Below are 20,200 nucleotides of genomic sequence, written 5' to 3'. Positions count from 1 at the left end.
AACTAACAAAACTTAATAAGAATGGAATGTCTTCTTTAATAAAATTTTAGGTCGTTAATATTTATTTGCATAACCATTTTATGCACATTTGCATAAAATGTGCTTTTTTCTTTGCTAGTGTCTCAATACTTTTAGTAACATAGTATAGTTAAAATGTAACGAAGAAAGATGCAAGTGCAGTATATTGTTTTATTGTTTTATTATTTTTCACTGGGGAGATATTTTCTATTGTTGTTTTCTGAACCCCTTTGGAAATTACATTTAAAGAATCAGTTGAGTTTAAGAAGTTAACTTGGTTTTTCTTTATTTGTGAATAAAAAAAATTCCTACTCTTATGTACCTTGAAGAGTTTTTTTTAGTGTACTTAAATTTCCGTGTTAATATTTTCATCAAACTTAACTTGTCTACCATGTATTGCCTTTCTCTTTCTTTCACTTTCAGGTCATTTTTTAGAGTAATTTTCTATAATGTTGTTTTTGTACATTTCTGCCTATTGCTGTTAGTGTGCAATAAATTACATTTTATTATTTCATTATGTATTTCCAAAAACAGCTTATTCAGCTTTAAATATTTCTGTCTTTTGACTTTTCTTAGGTAACAGATTTTGGTTTTGCAAAACGTGTAAAAGGAAGGACATGGACCTTATGTGGTACACCAGAATATTTGGCACCAGAAATCATCCTCAGTAAGGTACTATATTTGACAGTAACTCATTTGGAAAATTAACAATCATATATTAGGGTGTTTTTTTTTTTTTTTTTTTTTTTTTTACTGAGTAGATTTGTGGTTATATTGGAAATGCAAACTTTTATTTATTTATTTTTGCAAATTTTTGCCACATTTTCACTCTTTTTTTGAGCAAGAAGTGTTTATGGAAATAATTCTAGCACTCTCTAATATCAAATTTTTTTATTTGTAGCCTAGTGAGATTGATATGTCAGAATATATATATATATATATATGGTAAATCCATCATGTGTTCTGTCAACCATTAGATCATTTTATTGGATTTTCCTCAGAACAGTAATAATTTCTGTTGATATCATGCAAATTTATTTATTCTACTTTCTGCTAATCAGCATTTTTCAAATTATTCTGCAGGACCCTAAGGCTCCTGTTGAAGAAGAGGTCTAAAAGGTTTCAGCAGAGAAAGTTAAGTAATGGCACACAAACTAAAACTTTCTCTCTCTTTTTACAGAAATATTTTTTTTTTTTTTTTTACATTTTGCACAGACAATTTTAAAAAGTCTGTTGATATATCTATTCATTATAGATCATATGTGGTGAATTTGTGTTTAAACAGCCTTGTTTGTTTGTCATTGTACTCACTTCTCAGTGTGTGTGTCATTCTCTGTGATAGTATTGTGATTTTTGCCCCTTATCATTCATTTAGAGAGGTCTATTTTCAAATTCCATTGGAGTTACAAGGAAGATCTCTTTAGTTGGGGCTGTAGAGTTATATAATCTCAGGTAGCACAGTTCTTTCTGTGAGTTACTCTGGATTTACAGTCCACACAAATTGCAAGTTGACTGGAAAACACTTACTTGCACAGACATGATATGATAGACTGGAGTATACCATACAAATTGGCACTCTGTGACCAACATAATAAATGCATGAAAAATTCTTGACTAACCACCCTTAATTATATTTCTGCCTTTGGTATGGCTAATTTTAATTATTAGCCTCTTTTTTTAAGAAATATTATTCCTTATTTATTATTACTCGGTGTTTATTTATTTTATTTTGATGTAATGTACAGTTGTACAGTTATTCCTGTCAGCTGTTATAAACCATGTAGTGCAGAGGTCTGGTGGCACTTTCAGTCTTTAGCAGAATATTACATGAGCTTATATGAATAATTTTGTTTTATGGTTGGAAGGTTCTGAAAGTAAAAAATGAAAAATAAATAAAAAATTGTATTAAACCGAACTAAGCAACAACAATCATGAAAGTTATCATAGAAGATACTAACCTTTTTTTTTCCCAACTAAGAGATACTTTTCGGGCTTTAGGCCTAAATGGATGCTAGATGAACTGATGAGACTAGTGGCAAAGAAAAAAAATGTATGACATGATTATAAGTTATCAAGGGACACAGAAACCACAACAGTGATGTTAATACAGTAAGTATAAACTGGTCTGCAATCAAATTACTCAGAGTTAGGCATGCTAAGGATTCAAAGAAAAATTGCAGAATTGTTTGCTTATGTTGACACTAAGAGAAACAGTATGAACCATATTGGTCCACTGGATATGAATGAGAATAACTATTAATGATCCTGTTACAGATTGCTGACAAACTGAATAAATATTATCCAATATAGTCACATTAATTTTTTAGGGATGGAGAAAACCAGAAGTATACTTAATTCTTCTAACTAGGAACTAAATGATTTTGTGATAACTGACAGAAAGCTGGAAGAGAAATTGTTAAAACAAAAAGTAAAAGAGGCACTTGGAGCTGATTGAATCTATCCATTTATTAGTATTATAAATGACAAATTATGTAAGGAAGCAAGCATATACAGCATCAGGCAACACACACACACACACACACACACACACACACACACACACACACACACACACACACACACACACACACACACACACACACACACACACACACACACACACACACACACACCTCATCATCCATTCATCTTCTTTTATTTTTAGCTTCATTTTAGAAAGGTATGGCCATTAATCAAAATGGCCATACCATTGTCTTTATAGTGGAAAACCTGCTGATGAAATTCCTGTATATCATTGATAAAACCTCACGAGCTTTCTTAGCAGCAGTCTGTACTGATCAGAAAATTTCATGCCTGAATCTGCAGTTAACCCCAGTTTTTTTTCATTCTATACTACTCTCATTGTGGTACCACACAGGTGGTATGTTATTCTGGGATTACTGTTACCCATATGCAGTATCTTGCTTGTTAATGTTAAACTTGAATTGTCACTTTCCAGCTCACCTGCCTAATTTATTTACAAGGGCTGTTCAATAATCATAATTTTTCTTGAAAAACCATACTGCTTGCTATTTCTAGCTGAGCTGTAGACAGGCCCAGACCAAGATATTTCCGTACCCTGGGTAGAAAGATTTTTCAGCGCCCCTTTACTAAGAATATATATATATATACAGTCAATTCCGGTTAATTGGGACACATTGGGACTAGTGCATTTTGGCCTGATTAAGCGGCTGCCCCAATTATCCGAAGTTTCACGTAAAAAAAGTTAAAAATACAATGGATCCCTGCTTTACAATTGATTCATTATACAATCAAATCACGTTACGATGGAGTCACCTAAGTAAGTACTATTCACTATATGATGTGTAGTAAGCGCTGGTCATTGTGATCATGTTTGTGAATTGAATTTTAGTTCTATTAAACAGCAATTCTAATTAGTGAAAATAGGAGGAATATTATCCACAGGCTATAAAAGTAAAGATATATTAAGTACAAATTTACCCTTTATTACCTTACCAATTAAAAAATTAAATGATACGTGAAAATCGGAAGATATACGTGAAAATCGGAAGAATTAATATGCACTGTAATATGTACATACTAACAAGTTGACATTTCTGTTCACTGATATTTGTGGGTGGGGGTTAAAATTCAAAACAGTAAAAAGATAAGCAATCAATAACAAAGAACACGGCACACACAAATTGCAAGTAACACGATATGCGCAAGTGACAACGGAGTAACAAGTTACGAATCTTTAAAAATAGGAATGAAGAGAAGATTATGAAAATTAATTTTTTTATATGATTGAAGATTTCGTGGAAGTGTAAACCATTTCACCATAATAACCCACATAATTCCAGCTGTCTGGTATTATCGCAAATTCAATAAGATCGAGTTTACTATCCGTTTATGATAGATTGCACTAACAGAAAAGCCCAAAAAAGAGGTGACTGCTAATTGTTTTTATTGTTTTATGGTTGTGACCTCCAGAAAACTGACTGAACCATGTGGTACAGTCGGAGACAATCGTAGGGTGATCTCCAGTGCTGCGGTCTCCTGCCCCGATTAAACAGCATGTTGTCCCAATTAAAGCCAAATAAACCCTGGCTATTTTCTTGATTGGGTTCTGAGATTTCCCCCAAATAAACGGCTGCCTTGATTAATCGGTGGCCCAAATAACCAGAATCCACTGTATATATTTTTTTTTTTTTTCATTATTTTTAAAATTTGGCATCCCTTAAAGAATGGCACCCAGGGCAAGGGCCTGCTAGCTCGTACCTTAATCTGGCACTGGCTCTAGAATTTAAGACCAAACCAACCTACAGTTGACTCGTGTGCACGGTGTGACCTTGGTGTTTGGTCAAGTTTATGCCTGTTCAGTTTCACCTATGTAATAACAGACATGACATGACATGCGAGGAACAGTATGCTGCTCTCAAATTTTGTTTCTGTCTCAAGAAAACATCAGCTAAAGTGTATGAAATGTTAAAAGACACTTGTGGTGAAGTTACGCTTCCATATAGTACAGCTCACAGGTGGTTTAGAATGTTTAAAGATGGGCATGGTTTAATCAAAAAAATCGGCAGTCCTGGAGCTCCAACCACTGCTGTCACCACAGAAACCATAACCATTGCTTCTGTAATCATGAGACAAAGATCATCATATAACAGTAAGGCAATTGGCATTGGCAGAGATGTTAAGAATATCAATAGGAAGCATACATGGTATTCTTCATGACCATTTGCATATGACATAAGTTTGTGATGCTGGGTTCCAAGGCTACTCACACCTGAGCAATGGATGGTTACTGAAGATGTTGTGGTTGTGCACAAGGTGATAATGGCAGATAAGACACGGCTTCATCATTTTGACCTGGAGAGTAAGCAACAAAGGTCTGTTTGGAAGGCTACAACATTGGCAACACCGAAAAAACCAAAAGTTGTTGCTTCTGCAGGAAAGGTTATCGTCATCTCTGTTTTGACATTCAAGGAGTGGTTTGCCAGCATGTTGTGCCACATCATATGACTGTTATGGGACCTTTCTACAGAACTGAACTGAACTGCAGCACTTTTCAGAATCACATTCATTGCAGTCGACCACAACTGCACACTATTGGGTGGATACTGCATCACGACAATGTGAGACCTCACATTGCTCATAATGTCATTGAGTACTTAGTCAGCATCGATGTCAAATGTGTTACGCATCTGCCCTGCAGCCCTGACCTTGCATCCTGTGATTTTTGTTTATTTCCAGAGTTAAAGAAAGAGCTGTGAAGAAACGTTTCCAGTTGTCAGAAGAAGCTGTAACGGCATCAGTGGCAGTTCTCAAATGCTTGTCAAAAATGGCTTCTACTATGTGTTTGAAGAATGGCAGAAATGTTGGAGTAAGTGCATTTCATCAAATGATGACTACTTTGAAAAGGACCATCAAAATATGGATGATTACTAAAGGTATGCTGTGAAAAAAAATTACGAGCATTGTTTTTTTTAATGCCCTCATAGATCTTGTTGCAGTAGCATGTCATTAACCACTCTGCCAACTTTTGTATTATCTGCAAATTTAGACATAAAGCCCAATGCCTTCATCAATATCATTAATAAATATTGAAAACAAAAATGAGGACAGCAATAATAACATTAATTGAAGAAGAGCAGTTGTTTGTTTGTTATTTGGTTTTTAGGAGCATTAGCAACTAAGGCCATATTGCTCCTGGATATGCGGTGGTCATTCCCTGACCTTTCCGCATCCTCCGTATTTGGTGGTGACGGGCTCGAACCCCGGTCTAATCAAGAAGCGTGTGCTACGCACTGCTGCTCCTTCCCACCTGGCTACGGAGACGCCTGAAGAAGAAGAAGAGCAGTGCCCGTTGATGGACACTCTTTGTTTTCTCTCACTCGACCAGCCTTTTACCATACGATAGCCTGCTCCTAATGCCTATGGAACAGTATTAAAAGCTTTCTTGAAATCAAAGTAAAATTCAAAATTATTTTTAAATTCATTTCTTTGTTGCTGCATCATAGTATCTATGAGATTGGTCAGATAAGACTGCCGCTTACTAAATCCATGCTGCGATTGCTGTATAACTGTTGAAAAACGTGCAGAGAAGGGTAGTGGGATTAGTGAAGAGAACAGAAAGGTACTGTTGCCAAGAACGGCTTCAGTTCTGCAAATTGCTTTGTCTGGAAACTGGGCACCTGAAAGGAGATCTTATTTAGATGTTTAAGGCTTTGAATAGATTGAGTAAGCTAAATGCGAAGGGGCAAATCCCATTTATCCCCTTTAATCTCATTAAATCCCATTTACCCCAGGTGTCTTATTTACTTTTGGCTTCAACAATTTCTATTCCACTTTCCTCTCAGTCATCATGAAATCATTTAGCTCCCTGTGAGAATTTGATATCCTTCTGGCATTCTCATCCCAAAAAATTTTTTCATATGTGAATATAGATTCAAAATATGTATATATTTAGTTTTGTCAGCAACCTGAACAAAATCATCAACAGCTAAACCATTTATATCTAGTGGAGCAATGTCATTCATCCCTTTCCCTCTAGTGTTAACATAAGTAAAGAAGTCTTTACCTGCCTTTCTTTGCATCCTTTGTCAGAGATTTCTCCTAATCTGCCTTAACTTGCCTAACCCACCTTCATGAATTGATTGCAGACTACTTTATACTTACTCTATATTTTTTTTTTTTTTTTTTGTATCCCTGTTAATTTATACACACCTGACATATTTTTCTTCTCAGTAGTTCACCTGAGGTCCATTAAGTCTAAACTTTGAACATCATCTCTTAGTTGATATCAAAAGTCTAGCGGCTTCTTCGAATTATGTTAAAAGAAGCAGAAAAACAGTAAGCAAACCTTCATTCATAATAGATCATACTAGGATTCAGGGGATGTCCATGCAGACTGGAAACATTTGTTCATTTGAGTAGCAATAAATCCAGAATAACATACCAATTGAGTGGGTGCCACACACAGGGTAGTGGAGAATGAAAAAGACCTAGTGTTAGTTGTACAGTCTGACATGAAATGCACGTAAACAACATACTGTTTATATACACTGTGAACAAAATTAGCACATTATTAGGATCTGATGGGTGCTTTTCACATATAATTTTAAGTAAACAATAATTGTTTACTAAAACTGTTCAAATGAAAATTTGACTATATTTAGGAAGGTAGAAATATTTCATTAATAATTATTAACTTTTTGTATCCTCTGTTAGTATGCACTAGTTATGTGCAATATTCAGTAGCTATTTTCAAGAGGAGACCTGTCTGGTCCCACAACCATTGGAGGGTTAAATTGGAAAAGAGTGGTTGCAGGATGGACTTGTGGATATTTACATTTAGCCAGAATGTAATTCATTGTTTGAATAACCTTCCACCTGATGTTGCAAAAGTAGGTAGTTTGAATAAAATTTAAAGGAAGATTGGACAAATTATTAGTAAGGGTGGTCAATTATTTTTTATTTTTATAATAGCTGTGTATAAATTTGCTTGTTTTCATTGTTGTTCTGCCAGTGCTATTACCAAGTGGTCTCTACAGATTACCTAATGAGGCATGAGTAAAATCTAAAAGTCTGACAGAGCAGTAACTCACTTTTTCAAAAAATTAATCCTTTTGACAGTGCTATCTGATTAAAAGTAGTGCAATACCAAGATAAATGATGGTGTAGGTCAGCGTTTCCCAAACTTTTTTAGTCACAGAACACTTTTTATCTCACAATATATTTATGGAACACTTACGAAACACAAGTCTAGCGGGAGCCAAAGAACTGTTTGCTAATATTTTATTACATACAACGCACAGCGCATCAGGAGCATCTTTATTTCCAACACATGTAAAGCTGATATTCAAATAACTGTTGTCATACTTTCATTTGTTGGTTCCTGTTTTTTTTTCACTTCGGATTTTTGGTGAACGAAAGGCTGCAATTGGTCATCCTCACTTTGAGGTGTGACCATATTGTGCGGTTTTCATCAACCACAGTTGCAATACTAGAAGTACTCGCTTTTCATTTTAAAGTTCCTTTTTTCAACCACAAATCCATGGTCATTTATTTTAATAATAATATTTTGAAATGCTATTAATTATCAAAAAAAAATTTATACAAGGAAGTGAGTTTAGTTATGATATCAGTTCGCTTCCCCCTCTCCTTCAACCCATGTACTCCAGGCTAATTTGCATACGAATGGTGCATAGTAGATCACTATATCGCTACCTTTTCATAGATGTCATTACCTCTACACATACTTCTCTATGCAAAAGCAGCCGACCGGGCTAGCCGAGTGGGTAAAGTACCTCCCCGGCAACCCAAAGGTCGCGGGTTCGATTCCCGCCTCGGGCTTGGATCAAAGTACTGCAAAAACCTTGGGAGGTGCAATATGGCCACAGAAGCCGATGCGCCAACAACTACCAAATCAAAAAAAAAAAAAAAAAAATCTATGCAAAAGCCTGCCAAAATAAAGTGTCCCGTGGTCTATGCTAGTATATTAATAACCGAAAAAAAAAAAAAAAAAAAAGTTAAAAATTATAATGGTTCAAAAGTGGTGTATGCTACAAATATGCAAAATTTATTTATTTTATTTTATTTCTTTAATTATTAATTACGATTTTTCATGGGACACAGTTTGGGAAACGCTGGTGTAGGCAGTGTTCTTCCTGCTCTGATCATTAAGAACTTTACATTTACTAAGCAGTGCAAATCCTGCTGGCCACAAGAAGACAAGCAAGGACAAGAAACGCCTGTTTTTCAAAATTTTTGAAAAGTGAAGATAATATTGGCTATTTTATAATATTGAAATTTGTATAATTAATTTCTTCCTTTTTTTTTTTTTTTTTTTTATAGGTAGTACATATTTAGAACATATCATATTCTCTGAATATGCCCTTTACATTTTTAGTTATTTTGGTGGTTACCTCTAAGTAAAATGCACGCAGCTTTATTCTTTTCCCAGAAAAATATTACCACAGATGGTGCCTGATAACAAGAAGGAAAAATGGCTGCTGTTACCCTGTCCATCACCTCCATTAATTATTTTCAATTTAGGAATTTAAATAATTGTTGTGATTGGTATTTTATTTCTTTAATAAATATTGTATGAGGGATCCAAAGAAGAATACTTGTACTATATAATAGTAAAGATGTCATGTAAACTAGTTAGGTTATTTTTTTTTTTTTTTTTTAGAAAAGACAAGAGTAATGCTTCTATTTCATTAAGCACACAGTTCTCGTATCATATAATTTCCTGCTTTGCATAGAGAAAGTAGGAAGTTTTATGAGAATAGTTTTATTTTTTATAATATAGTAAATTATCTGTATGATAAATTGTAGTATTAATGCACTAAGTCATGTGCATCCATCAGTGTTTTGTTCTCCATGACAATACAGCCATTCCCCGACTTACGGAAATTTGACTTTATGTAAGTTTTTTTGGGCCTGTGCAAACTTAAAAAAATTGTGGAAATGTATTTTGCGTCCCATAGGAATAAATGGAGGTATCGTGCAAATATAATGTGCACCCAATAATACATTGGGTTTTTTTTTTTTTTTTTTGGTAATTCGTTCTAAGAACTCGGAAGTTGAAATTTTCGCTATACAGTAATACCTCTACTTATGCTACCCCGACTTACGCGAACTCGGAGTTACGCAGTTCTTAATTTTTTCGTTTGGCAACACTGCCGCCCACTATCTTCAAGGTCATTTTTCATATGCTATCGATATACGGTGCAACGGCGGAGAGTGAGAGCGAAAGATGAACAAAATTCAACTTTGCTGCTGCATGAGCTGCACACATATACAAGAATTTGCATTCCCACTGTCATATTTATATGTGTGTGTTCGAATTCGCGCTCAACTTTTGTCGGAAATTACATCGTTTTCACGAATAAAAAAACTTTCCAGGCTTTAAAGTTTTCAAAGACTGATTGACAATGATGGTCGGCGGGAATGCAGCTGGTCACTGCAAGTTAAAACCTCTCTTAATTTATCGCTCCGAAAACCCAAATGTTTTAAAAAATGTATCTAAAATTAGCTTACCAGTGATTTGGAAGTCAAATCATAAAGCTTGGGTGACAGCTTCCGTTTTGGAGGACTGGTTTGGTCACCACTTCATACCCGAAGTCGAACGTTATTGCAAGTCTAAACAGATTCCATTTAAATTGATCCTTCTTATTAACAATGTACCCGGTCACCCTCCTGCCACCCTAATTAATTTTACCAACGTGTGAAAGTTGTGCTTTTGCCTCCAAACACAACCAGCTTACTTCAACCGATGGTCCAAGGAGTCATCAAAACATTCAAGGCCTACTACACGAGGCGTTTGTTTGCATGTCTGAATGAAGCTATGAGACAAAATAGTGAGATATCTGTTAAAGACTTTTGGAAACAATTCAGTGTTTTAGATGCCGTAAGAATCATTGAAGAATCTTGGGATGAAATTCACAAAAAAACATTGAATGGTGTCTGGAAGAAACTTTGTCCATTTTTTTTCAAAAATGAGACGAAAACAACGCCAGAAACTGACCATGTCGCTCATATGATAGAAGAAGTTGTTAATCTTGCCAGGCAATTAGATTTGGAAGTCAATGGTGATGATGTCAACGAGCTGTTGGATTCACATTGTGAGGAGCTGACAATGAATGAGCTCATAGAGATCAGATCCAGTTCCACCAGAAAAGCACATGGCAATTGCAAGCTTGACAGAAGGTCTCAGCTCAATTGAAAAGGGCTTAAAAATTTTAGAAAACAGACTCCAACAAAGAACGCGTTATAGCTACAAAACAAGGAATAAAAAATTATTAGCTTGCTACGAAGAAATTCTGCGTGAAAAAAAAGAAGGCGCTGTGTCGTCAGACGAATTTGTTAGATTTTATGAAGCCATCGACATCGAAATAACTTTTTTACGTAACTCATTTATTTTTTTAATACATATTTTGTATTAATATGTATAAATAACTGCAATTTTATTAAATATTTTTCTTTTAAACTAGTGTTTTTGTTAGTCATTGGTCCCAATTAAACAAAATTTATATATATTTATATGCAAAGTGGTATCCCGACTTACGCGAATTCGACTTAAGCGATTTTCGTCGGACCCACCTATCACGTAACTTCGGGGTATTACTGTATAACTAAGCTATTTATCTCTCTAAAAGGTCATTTTTATAATGGTAATTGCACTACACTTTCACCGTTATCCTATGTTCTGTTATAAGAATCAATTTTGAATGCCTTTGTGATATTTTTCTAAAACACATTTCTGGAGGTCATTACCATAAAACAATAAAAACAATTTGTACTTTCCGATTTATTGGGCTTTTTTGTTAGTTCATCTAATTATAAATGGTGTAGTAAACTCTCTTATTGCATTTACAATAATCCCAATAACTGGAATTGTGCAGGGTTTTTACACTATTATGGTGAAATCTTCAATCATATAAAAAACATAAATAAATTTTCAGAATCTTCTCTTCATTCTTATTTACTTATTACAATTGCGAAGGGAAAGGGACCAAAGGAAAGTGCAAGTGCTGGCAGCTAGGAAGCAAAACAAAATTGATTTAGAAATGAAGATGATTAATTAAGAAGTATGAAGCAGGACAAAGTTTGTCATCTATTGCACAGAATTAGGTCTTGCTGCTTCAACAGTGAATACTATTTTAAGGGACAATGCACGTATAAAAGAACATGTTAAAGGATCAACATATTTCACACCAGGACCAGTGCACCCCAACAGTGATCCCAAAACAGCATTCAGGTACTATATCGAAGATGGAAAAGCTATTAATAATATGAATGGAAAATCAGATTCAGAAGCAAGTGCCCCTGAATCTAACGGCCATTCAAGCAAGAAGTATTTATGAAGATAACGATAAGTATGGCAAATCCCAAGCCAAGTTCGTGGCAATCAGCGGGTGGTTTAATAGGTTCAAATGTGACGCCAGTTTCCAAAACATTAAAGTATACAGTTAAGTCGCCAGTGCCGATTCTGTAGCTGCAGAGAAATTTTGTGATGTGTTGGAAAAAACCCCTTCTAAATCTCCACAGTCCTCAACTTCCGCAGCGGCATGCTTATCAGCTGGAGAGTTAATTCTGCCAATAATGCTCGTAAGGTAAAATTTGCTGGCATTGTGCCTGTCTCCTCTCTCTTTTGTAATTTTATAATTTTGAAATTTTTGTAATTTTGTACACTTTTTTGTAATTATTGCTGCACATGAGATAAAAAAAATTGAATAATTCGATTTACATGTTCGTCGAACATTTCTTTTTTGCTTCTATAAAATTCAGCATAAGTTTTTGTAAAATTCCGCACTCACAACTATAAGTGCGGAATTTCCCTAAATGCTTGGCACCTCCATAGCTAGGTGGGCAGGAGCAGCAGTGCGTAGCACACGCTTCTTGATTAGACCAGGGTTCAAGCCCGTGACCACCAAATACGGAGGATGCAGAAAGGTCAGGGAATGACCACCACATATTCCCGGAGCAATATGGCTAACATTAATATGCAATATGGCTAGTTGCTAATGCTCCTAAAAACCAAATAACAAACAAACAAACCCTAAATGCTTATTTAGGGAAATTCCGACTTATGTAGCGTTCTGCAGAACACAACCATTACGTTAATCGAGGAATGGCTGTATAGTGGTTTCACCACTTTTCACTCATTTGGAGAAGTCTGTAAACAGGTAGTGCAATATGGTCTAAGTCCCTGATATGCCTAAAACCCAAACAGCAGTAGCAAAGAGAGGTTTGGGTTTGAGCCCTATCAATGACTGGAGAAATTATAAAGGCCTCTGCAATCAAGGCTGTAATTAGCTGATCTCAGATGGAAGGAGAAATAGAATAACTATCAAGCCGACATAATAAATGATGGTGTGGTATGCTCTGATCTACTGATGTACCTAAAACCCGAACAATGGCAGTGGCAATATCCACATTTTTATGACCCATCACCTGGCAAATGATAGACTGCGTTACTTATGTAATGCATTATTACCTGCTTAATGATGTGAGTAATGTAATATTATTAGTAAACATAATAATGATTAACCATAATGGAAAAGTGGGCCATAAATTTATCTTATCATAAACAAAGAACTTATTTGGTTTCTGAAAATAAAGAACAGTTTAACAAGAAAATTAATTTAATAAATCCTTGATAAACTTTGAGTATCCTATCTTCTATGATTTAAGTTTATAAAGTGCCTTTTTTCACAAGTTATATAAATTTGATCAAGACAAAACAATATAAAAATCATAACAGAATAGATATGCCATATATTAAACTAGTCTCATAAGCTAATTTTAATTTATATTCATTGCTTTTTTTAATAGGGTTACAACAAAGCAGTAGACTGGTGGGCACTAGGAGTTTTGGTATATGAAATGGCAGCTGGATATCCACCATTTTTTGCAGACCAACCTATCCAGATATATGAAAAAATAGTTTCTGGAAAAGTAAGTGCATGTCAAAGTATTGCATATAGATATTTATAAACCTTGCTTTTAAGAAGGAATTAGTAAATTTAGCTTTAAACTGGAGCTATCCAGTTTTACTATATTGGCATAAATCATTCTGGTTTCACTAATCACATGAAAATATTTATAGTATATAATATTTATAAACATTTAATAGTATAAAATATTTTTAGTATAAAAATATCACAATAAGAATTTATAGTAAATCTTAGTAAGAAAATATTTATAGTATAAAATCAAAAAATGTGGTGTCATGATGTAAGGTCATCAGCTGTATATTGTTGCTACTGTAAGAAGTTAGTCTGTCTGCTCATTTCGTGGAAGAATATGCTGCCAACTCATACTGGTCAAGCTCATAGCTGCCAACTCTCCATATTTATAATGGGGAATCTTGTCTTTTTTGTTTCAATTCTTCCCACCATAATATAGTTGATATCATAGTCTTTTTTTAAAAAAAAACAGCTTTTCTCCATCCTTTTCTTCCACAAAAAATAGTGAACCTGTATCAGAAATTTTAAAAAATCCAGTGAATTTCTCTAATTTTCATTAATGTTTACACTCATGATAAACTCTTGAGGACTGTTTGCCCTAATTGTTCGGTTAGCCACTTGGGGCCGGGGGAGGGGGGGGGAGGGGGAGAGAAAAAAAAACAAATCTTTATTCTACAGGGTTTCATTTCCAATGCAACACACATTAAAGCTGAGGAATGATACCCTCCTAATTTAGAAAATAAAGTTTATTAAACACCAATATCATTAAAGATTTATTTTCAAATTTAAATAAATTATGAGTTTTCAACTCTTCAAACTCACACATTGCTGATTTCTCGTATTTCTAACATCTGTGAATATGAGCTAAAACACCACTCTCCCCTAGCAGTAAATTAGTATTAGCCATGTAGTGAAATAAAGCCTAAGGCTTTTGCTGCATTGCAAAAAAAGTAAAATAAAATAAATAATTAAAAATAAAAATAATAATAGATAACTAATAAAATAAAATTAGTAAAGGCTTCATTTCTTCTCAGTCGCAATAATAAAAGATCATTGCGAGATAAGTACAGAGACAGTACATTATGAACATCAAAATGGGTGGAGATGATGAACTGTGGTGTACATTTGTGGTGATTTCTAAGTATTTTATACATGTGGTTTAAAAAAAAAAAATGTGGAGTTTACCAACACTTCGTCAATTTGTTGATTTTTATGCTGATACAGTCCAATGAAGTATTACAATTTCAAATATTTAATATACTCATAACAGAAGCTGTATCACTTTATGAATAAATTTGGTAAATTGTGAAATTAGTTTGGTGGCAAGCTAACTTTCTATCATGAATTCTGAATTCTTAAGAGCAAAGTATGTTTCCTTACATCAGCCAGAAGTCTGCTAGCTCCGAACAGAATTCATAGGTAGAAAGTTGCCCAGCTCACTCAGTTTTCAGAACCAGTAAGTTAATGTTATTTATTTTAACTTAAGTATAATTGTATTTGGAGAACAAGTTGTCTTTTTATTTTTTTTTTCTGACCAAATTTAAATTAATCAAGTTCACAAAAAAAAAAAAAAAAAAAAAAGAAAGTTTCCAGTACTTCTCAATATCATTGAAGATAAAGAAATAGATATTTTCCTAATTGGGACTTTAAATGTGTTGCCACCTTCAAGGGTTATTTCCATTAAGTGATAACTACAATTTAAATCACTGTTACACTGCAATAATTACCTTTATAAAAAGCATATTCCAGAATTTCTACCAGTCCCTAGATCATATGCAGAACTGCTCTCAGTGGTTTGGTTGTCCATGCAAGTAATAGGTTGCAGAATGGAACACTCTTTATAAAGTAATTATTGTGTGGATTAACAGTGGTTAAAATTGTAATTATCTCTTAATTTTTGCCATAATATTTCTGTCAGTTTCAGCATGCAAACCTACCAGACACTGTATATAAAACAAACAAAGACACATGAAATATACAGTCGATTCCAGTTATTTGGGACACATCGGGACTAGTGCATTTTGGCCCGATTAAGCGGCTGCCCCAATTATCCAAAGTTTCACGTAAATAGTTAAAAATACAATGTATCCCCCCCCCCACTTTACAATTAGTTCACTATACAATCAAATCGCGTTACGACGAACTCACCATAGTAAAGTACCATTCACTATACGATGTGTAGTAAGCGCCGGTCATTGTGATCATGTTCGTGAATTGAATTTTAATTCAATTAAACAGCGATTCTAATTAGCGAAAATAGGATATTAAGCACAAATTTACTCTTTATTACCTTACCAATTAAAAAATTAAATGATACGTGAAATTCGGAAGAATATACATGAAAATCGGAATAATTAATACGCACTGTAATATGTACATACTAACTAAACTAGTTGACATTTCTGTTCACTGACATTTGTGGGTGGGGGTTAAAATTTAAAACAGTAAAAAGATAAGCAATTAATAACAAAAAACACGGCACACACAAATTGCAAGTAACACAATATGCGCCACAAGTGAGAACGGAGTAACGAGTTACAAAGCTTTAAAAATAGGAATGAAGAGAAGATTCTTAAAATTATTTTTTTTATATGATTGAAGATTCCGTGGAAGTGTAAACATATTTCACCATAATAACCCACAGAATTCCAGCTGTCGGTATTATCGCAAATTCAATAAAATCGAGTTTACTGTCCGTTTATGATAGATTGCACTAACAGAAAAGCCCAATAAATAGGTGACTGCTAATTGTTTTATGGTTGTGACCTCCAGAAATCCGACCGAACTACGTGGTACAGTCGGAGACAATCGCAGGGTAATCTCCAGTACTGAGGTCTCCTGCCCCGATTAAACGACATTTTGTCCCAATTAAGCGAAGTAAACCCCGGCTATTTTCTCGATTGGTTTCTGTTTTTTAAGATTTGCCCCAAATAAATGGCTGCCCCGATTAACCGGTGGCCCAAATAACCGGAATGCGCTGTACTAAGTTATCCAAGGTCATTCAAGGCATTTTAATATTTCCTCATAGCAGTTTAACATCAGAAAATCTTCAACCAAGTGGCGGTGGGGGGGGATCTTTTTTGTAAAGCTTTGGAAATGCACTTGACTGTCAAGTCTGAACAGCAGTGACATTGTTATAAACAAAACTTTTATCTGACATTTCTGAAGAGTTTAAAAGTTTGCAACAATAACTTTCTTTCTTGAATTTTAAGCAGTCATAATCAGTCAGTGTCTAACAGACAGTCCAAGTAGAAATTTAAAGACAGAAAAATCCTAGCTAAGCTAATGTTTGAAAGCATAGTGTGCTGGAAACGGTCCTATGGCTGTATTTTAATATAAAATGCATATGTTTAAATTTAATTTCTAATGCAATGTGAACTTCACCTCCTGTTTTCCTATCATGCCTACAGTTACCTGATCTCCATCTTTTCAGCTGGCAGCTATGTAAACTGGAGACATGGCCCCTCTCTAGAAAACTGTCATGCAGACCTACAACCTATCCTGATTTTACTACTTTCTCTTAGTGAAGTCTGTTTTCTCCAATTTTAAGAACCTGAAATTGGTATATTATTATTAAATTCTGCTATAAAAATTTTATAGAAATAAATATAGTTGGCTGTATGTTTATTTCTGGAAGTATTCTATTTTGTAATAGGTAATTGCAAAATAGATGTTTACTATCTGTTATGAAAACCTAAGGAACGATTATCCTCTTGAAAGTTCATATATTGTCACATATTGAAAGCAACAGATTACTACTTTTTATTTATTGCACTGTTTGTATAACATCCAGATCAAACCATTTCCACTTTTGACCAAAAAATTTTGATCAAAAGTGTAATTGCTGGTTTGGATGCTGTACATGATGAGTGTCTTTTTACTTCATTTTTTGTAGGGCACAATGCTGCACAATACATAGCTTTAGTCACTGATGTGCCATAAAAAACTAAATCATTCAATCAGTCATTGGACAATTTTCATGCACTTGCAGCAAATTATTCACTTAAATGTTTCTTAAATTAGAAATCATGAAACAATTATTATTCTGCTAGGAAAAAAGTATCAGGTACTATATCTTTCTTTTTGTGGTAATTCCAAACATAAAAGCCATTGGAACGTATAATACTCTAGTACTCAATGTGTTGATTGAACATTGAGAAAAAGAAGAAGAAAATACTTAGAGAGAGAGAGAGAGAGAGAGAGAGAGAGAGAGAGAGAGAGAGAGAGAGAGAGAGAGAGAGGATAAATGAAAAAGAGGGAAATTTTTGTAAGTTTGGAGTTGAACTGTGAATTAATGTTGAACTAATTGAGGCATGTGTTCAAACTAGTGTGGCAGAAAGAGATACTAAACTACAGATACTAATTCAGAAGAACAGTACCCATATAAATATCTCTAGAAAAGAAATGCAGCAAAAACTGAATATGCAGTGGAGCAAGTTTCTTTCTTTTGGTGAGGAATTATTCTGAATGCCATCTTTTTGGTTAGCATATAGGAGTTTAAGAGAAGTTTTGGGAGCATCACCCCAGATTTTTGGAAAAATAATCCATGGCAGGGTGAATTTGTAATTTGTACAGAGTCAGTAACGGCTCAGAAGAGAGGTAACGAGAGCAAATGAAGTCCCCCCCCAAGGATAGAGGAAGCAATATTTGTGATATGCTTATACCAAGAAAAGTCAGGGTTATCCCCAGATATATGATCTTATCTAGAAATTTGAATATTGTAAAACAGGGGTGGCCAACTTAATTTGTGATGCAATCTACTTTTTTTCTTAAAAATGTGCCGCGATCTACCAACTCAAGAATTTCATTGCACATGGTTAAAAAAGTTAATCAACACATATTGAAAAATGTTGTTTATAAATTTTTAATTTATGTAAAGTTTGTATCTTCATGTCATCTGGCGAAGCTTTCAAAATCGAGGGTATACTGTGATAAGGCCAACCGTAAAGAATCTTCTGTGTGCAAGTCTGTAAGAGTAGAGCGACTCTTTGTCTTTCTTTGTTTCAAATATGAAAAGGTTGATTCACATAGATATGTGGAACCAAAACAGCAATTTAAAAGTTCACTGCATTTTTTTACATTTTGGTACTTTTCTTGGCAAATTTATTTCCAGAAGTCTTTTTCTGATGGTCTCGCTTTTAGGAAGATATCGTTTCGCAATGAAAATTTCATTTTCAAGTAATATTTTCTCCATATGAAAAATCTCAGCGATTTTTTTCTGCAATTTGTTTCGTATCTAAGTTGACATTAAATGGATAAGAAATATATTGAACAATGTCTTCAGTTGTTTTTAAATCACTGAATTCGGTTTCAAAATCATCCACAGCTTTCTCAATTTCAGAAACATATTTCTCATTTAAATTCAAAAACAGGATATTTTTGCAAATGATCTTGCATATTTGCAAAATGATCGAATTTTTTTTCTTTGACATCTTTAGCCATTGCCAAAAATTAATATTTATATGCAGAAATACTACCAATCATGTCACCCACATTTTTATTTTCCCCTTGTAATTCCAAATTCAGATCACTTAATTTACTGGTAAAATCTGCCAGAAAAGCCAGATCACACAACCACTGTATCTTGTAGCTGCTGATAATCATCTCCCCTTTGATCAACAAATTTTTTAATTTCATTCAGCAAATTTTGAATTCTCTGTAGAAACTTACTCTAACTCAGCCACCTCATATCTGTTTTTAATATCAGATCTGGTTCATTTTCATCAAGTTGCATTTTGAAAAGTCTCCTTTGAAGAGATTGTCCTCTGATGGAATTCACGATTTTGAAAGCTATATCCGTAACACTTTTAGTATTTAATCTTTTGCTGGCTAACACTTGTCGGTGGATGATACAGTGGTAACTCAAAAAATCTGGGAATTCATCATCTTTTTTTTTTTTTTTTCAGGGAATGACCACCGTGAATATGCGGTGGTCATTCCCTGACCTTTCTGCATCCTCCGTATTTGGTGGTGACGGGCTCAAACCCCGGTTTAATGAAGAAGCGTGTGCTACGCACTGCTGCTCCTTCCCACCTGGCTACGGAGGCGCCACTTTAGAAAGAGTAGAAGTAACTGCAATGGGACAATAACTTGATGGGAGGGATTTGTCACCCTTTTTAGGAACTGGCTGGATATGAGCAAATTTGCAAGCTGAAGGAAAAATACCTTTGGAATAAGAAAGTGAAAAAAGGTGGAAAAACAAGAGTACAGGTTTTGGGAACAACTGGAGAAATACCACAGGACCTGGAGCTTTCTTAGCATCAAGATTTGTCAAAATCCTCTGACATCCTTTTGACGGAAGACCACAGGAGGCATTGAATGGAGCATGTTGGGAATGGTGTGAGTTGTTTCCCCATCTCTGCTCCCAGATGGTTCTGGGAGCAGAGATGGGGAAACGTTGCGACCAATAGCTTTGACAAAGACTAGAATGCTCGGTTACCATTAGGGCAAAAAGCAAGTTTTCTACTCGTAGCCTGTTCAAAATCTAGCTTGGACTGATTAATAACTGCTTTACAATTGAGGCATGTGTTCAATTGTCGCAATCTTTGGTGTAGGCAGAAAATGAAACTGAAGAGTTGGAAACAAGCCAGTTACAATATGCAACGTTCATCTCTTGAACAGCCTTTCCAATAAATGTGCTAAGCACATTTATTGGAAAACCAAGGTTTAGATAAAGGATGAAATTTTAAAATGGAGTGTGGAATAAAGGGTTCCATTCCTACAAGAATAATTTCACT

General features: G+C 34.5%; 1 protein-coding gene across 7 annotated transcripts in view; it reads left to right on the top strand.

Annotated features, from left to right (window-relative positions):
- Pka-C1 (Protein kinase, cAMP-dependent, catalytic subunit 1) overlaps positions 1-20,200 on the top strand; it is a 617,895-nt gene that overhangs the window by 551,094 nt on the left and 46,601 nt on the right. For all 7 annotated transcript variants that reach the window (XM_090374346.1, XM_090374349.1, XM_090374348.1 and 4 more), the window contains 2 exons: positions 595-690; positions 13,330-13,452. In XM_090374346.1, coding sequence (XP_090230472.1) covers positions 595-690; positions 13,330-13,452 — 219 coding nt within the window. The remainder of the gene's footprint in view (positions 1-594; positions 691-13,329; positions 13,453-20,200) is intronic.

The sequence above is a fragment of the Mastigoproctus giganteus genome, chromosome 5 (assembly GCF_048544385.1).
Source record: "Mastigoproctus giganteus isolate SK-2022 chromosome 5, ASM4854438v1, whole genome shotgun sequence".
NCBI lineage: Eukaryota > Metazoa > Arthropoda > Arachnida > Uropygi > Thelyphonidae > Mastigoproctus > Mastigoproctus giganteus.
Note: the sequence above shows the minus strand (reverse complement) of the source record. Positions and strands in the feature narration are given on the sequence as shown.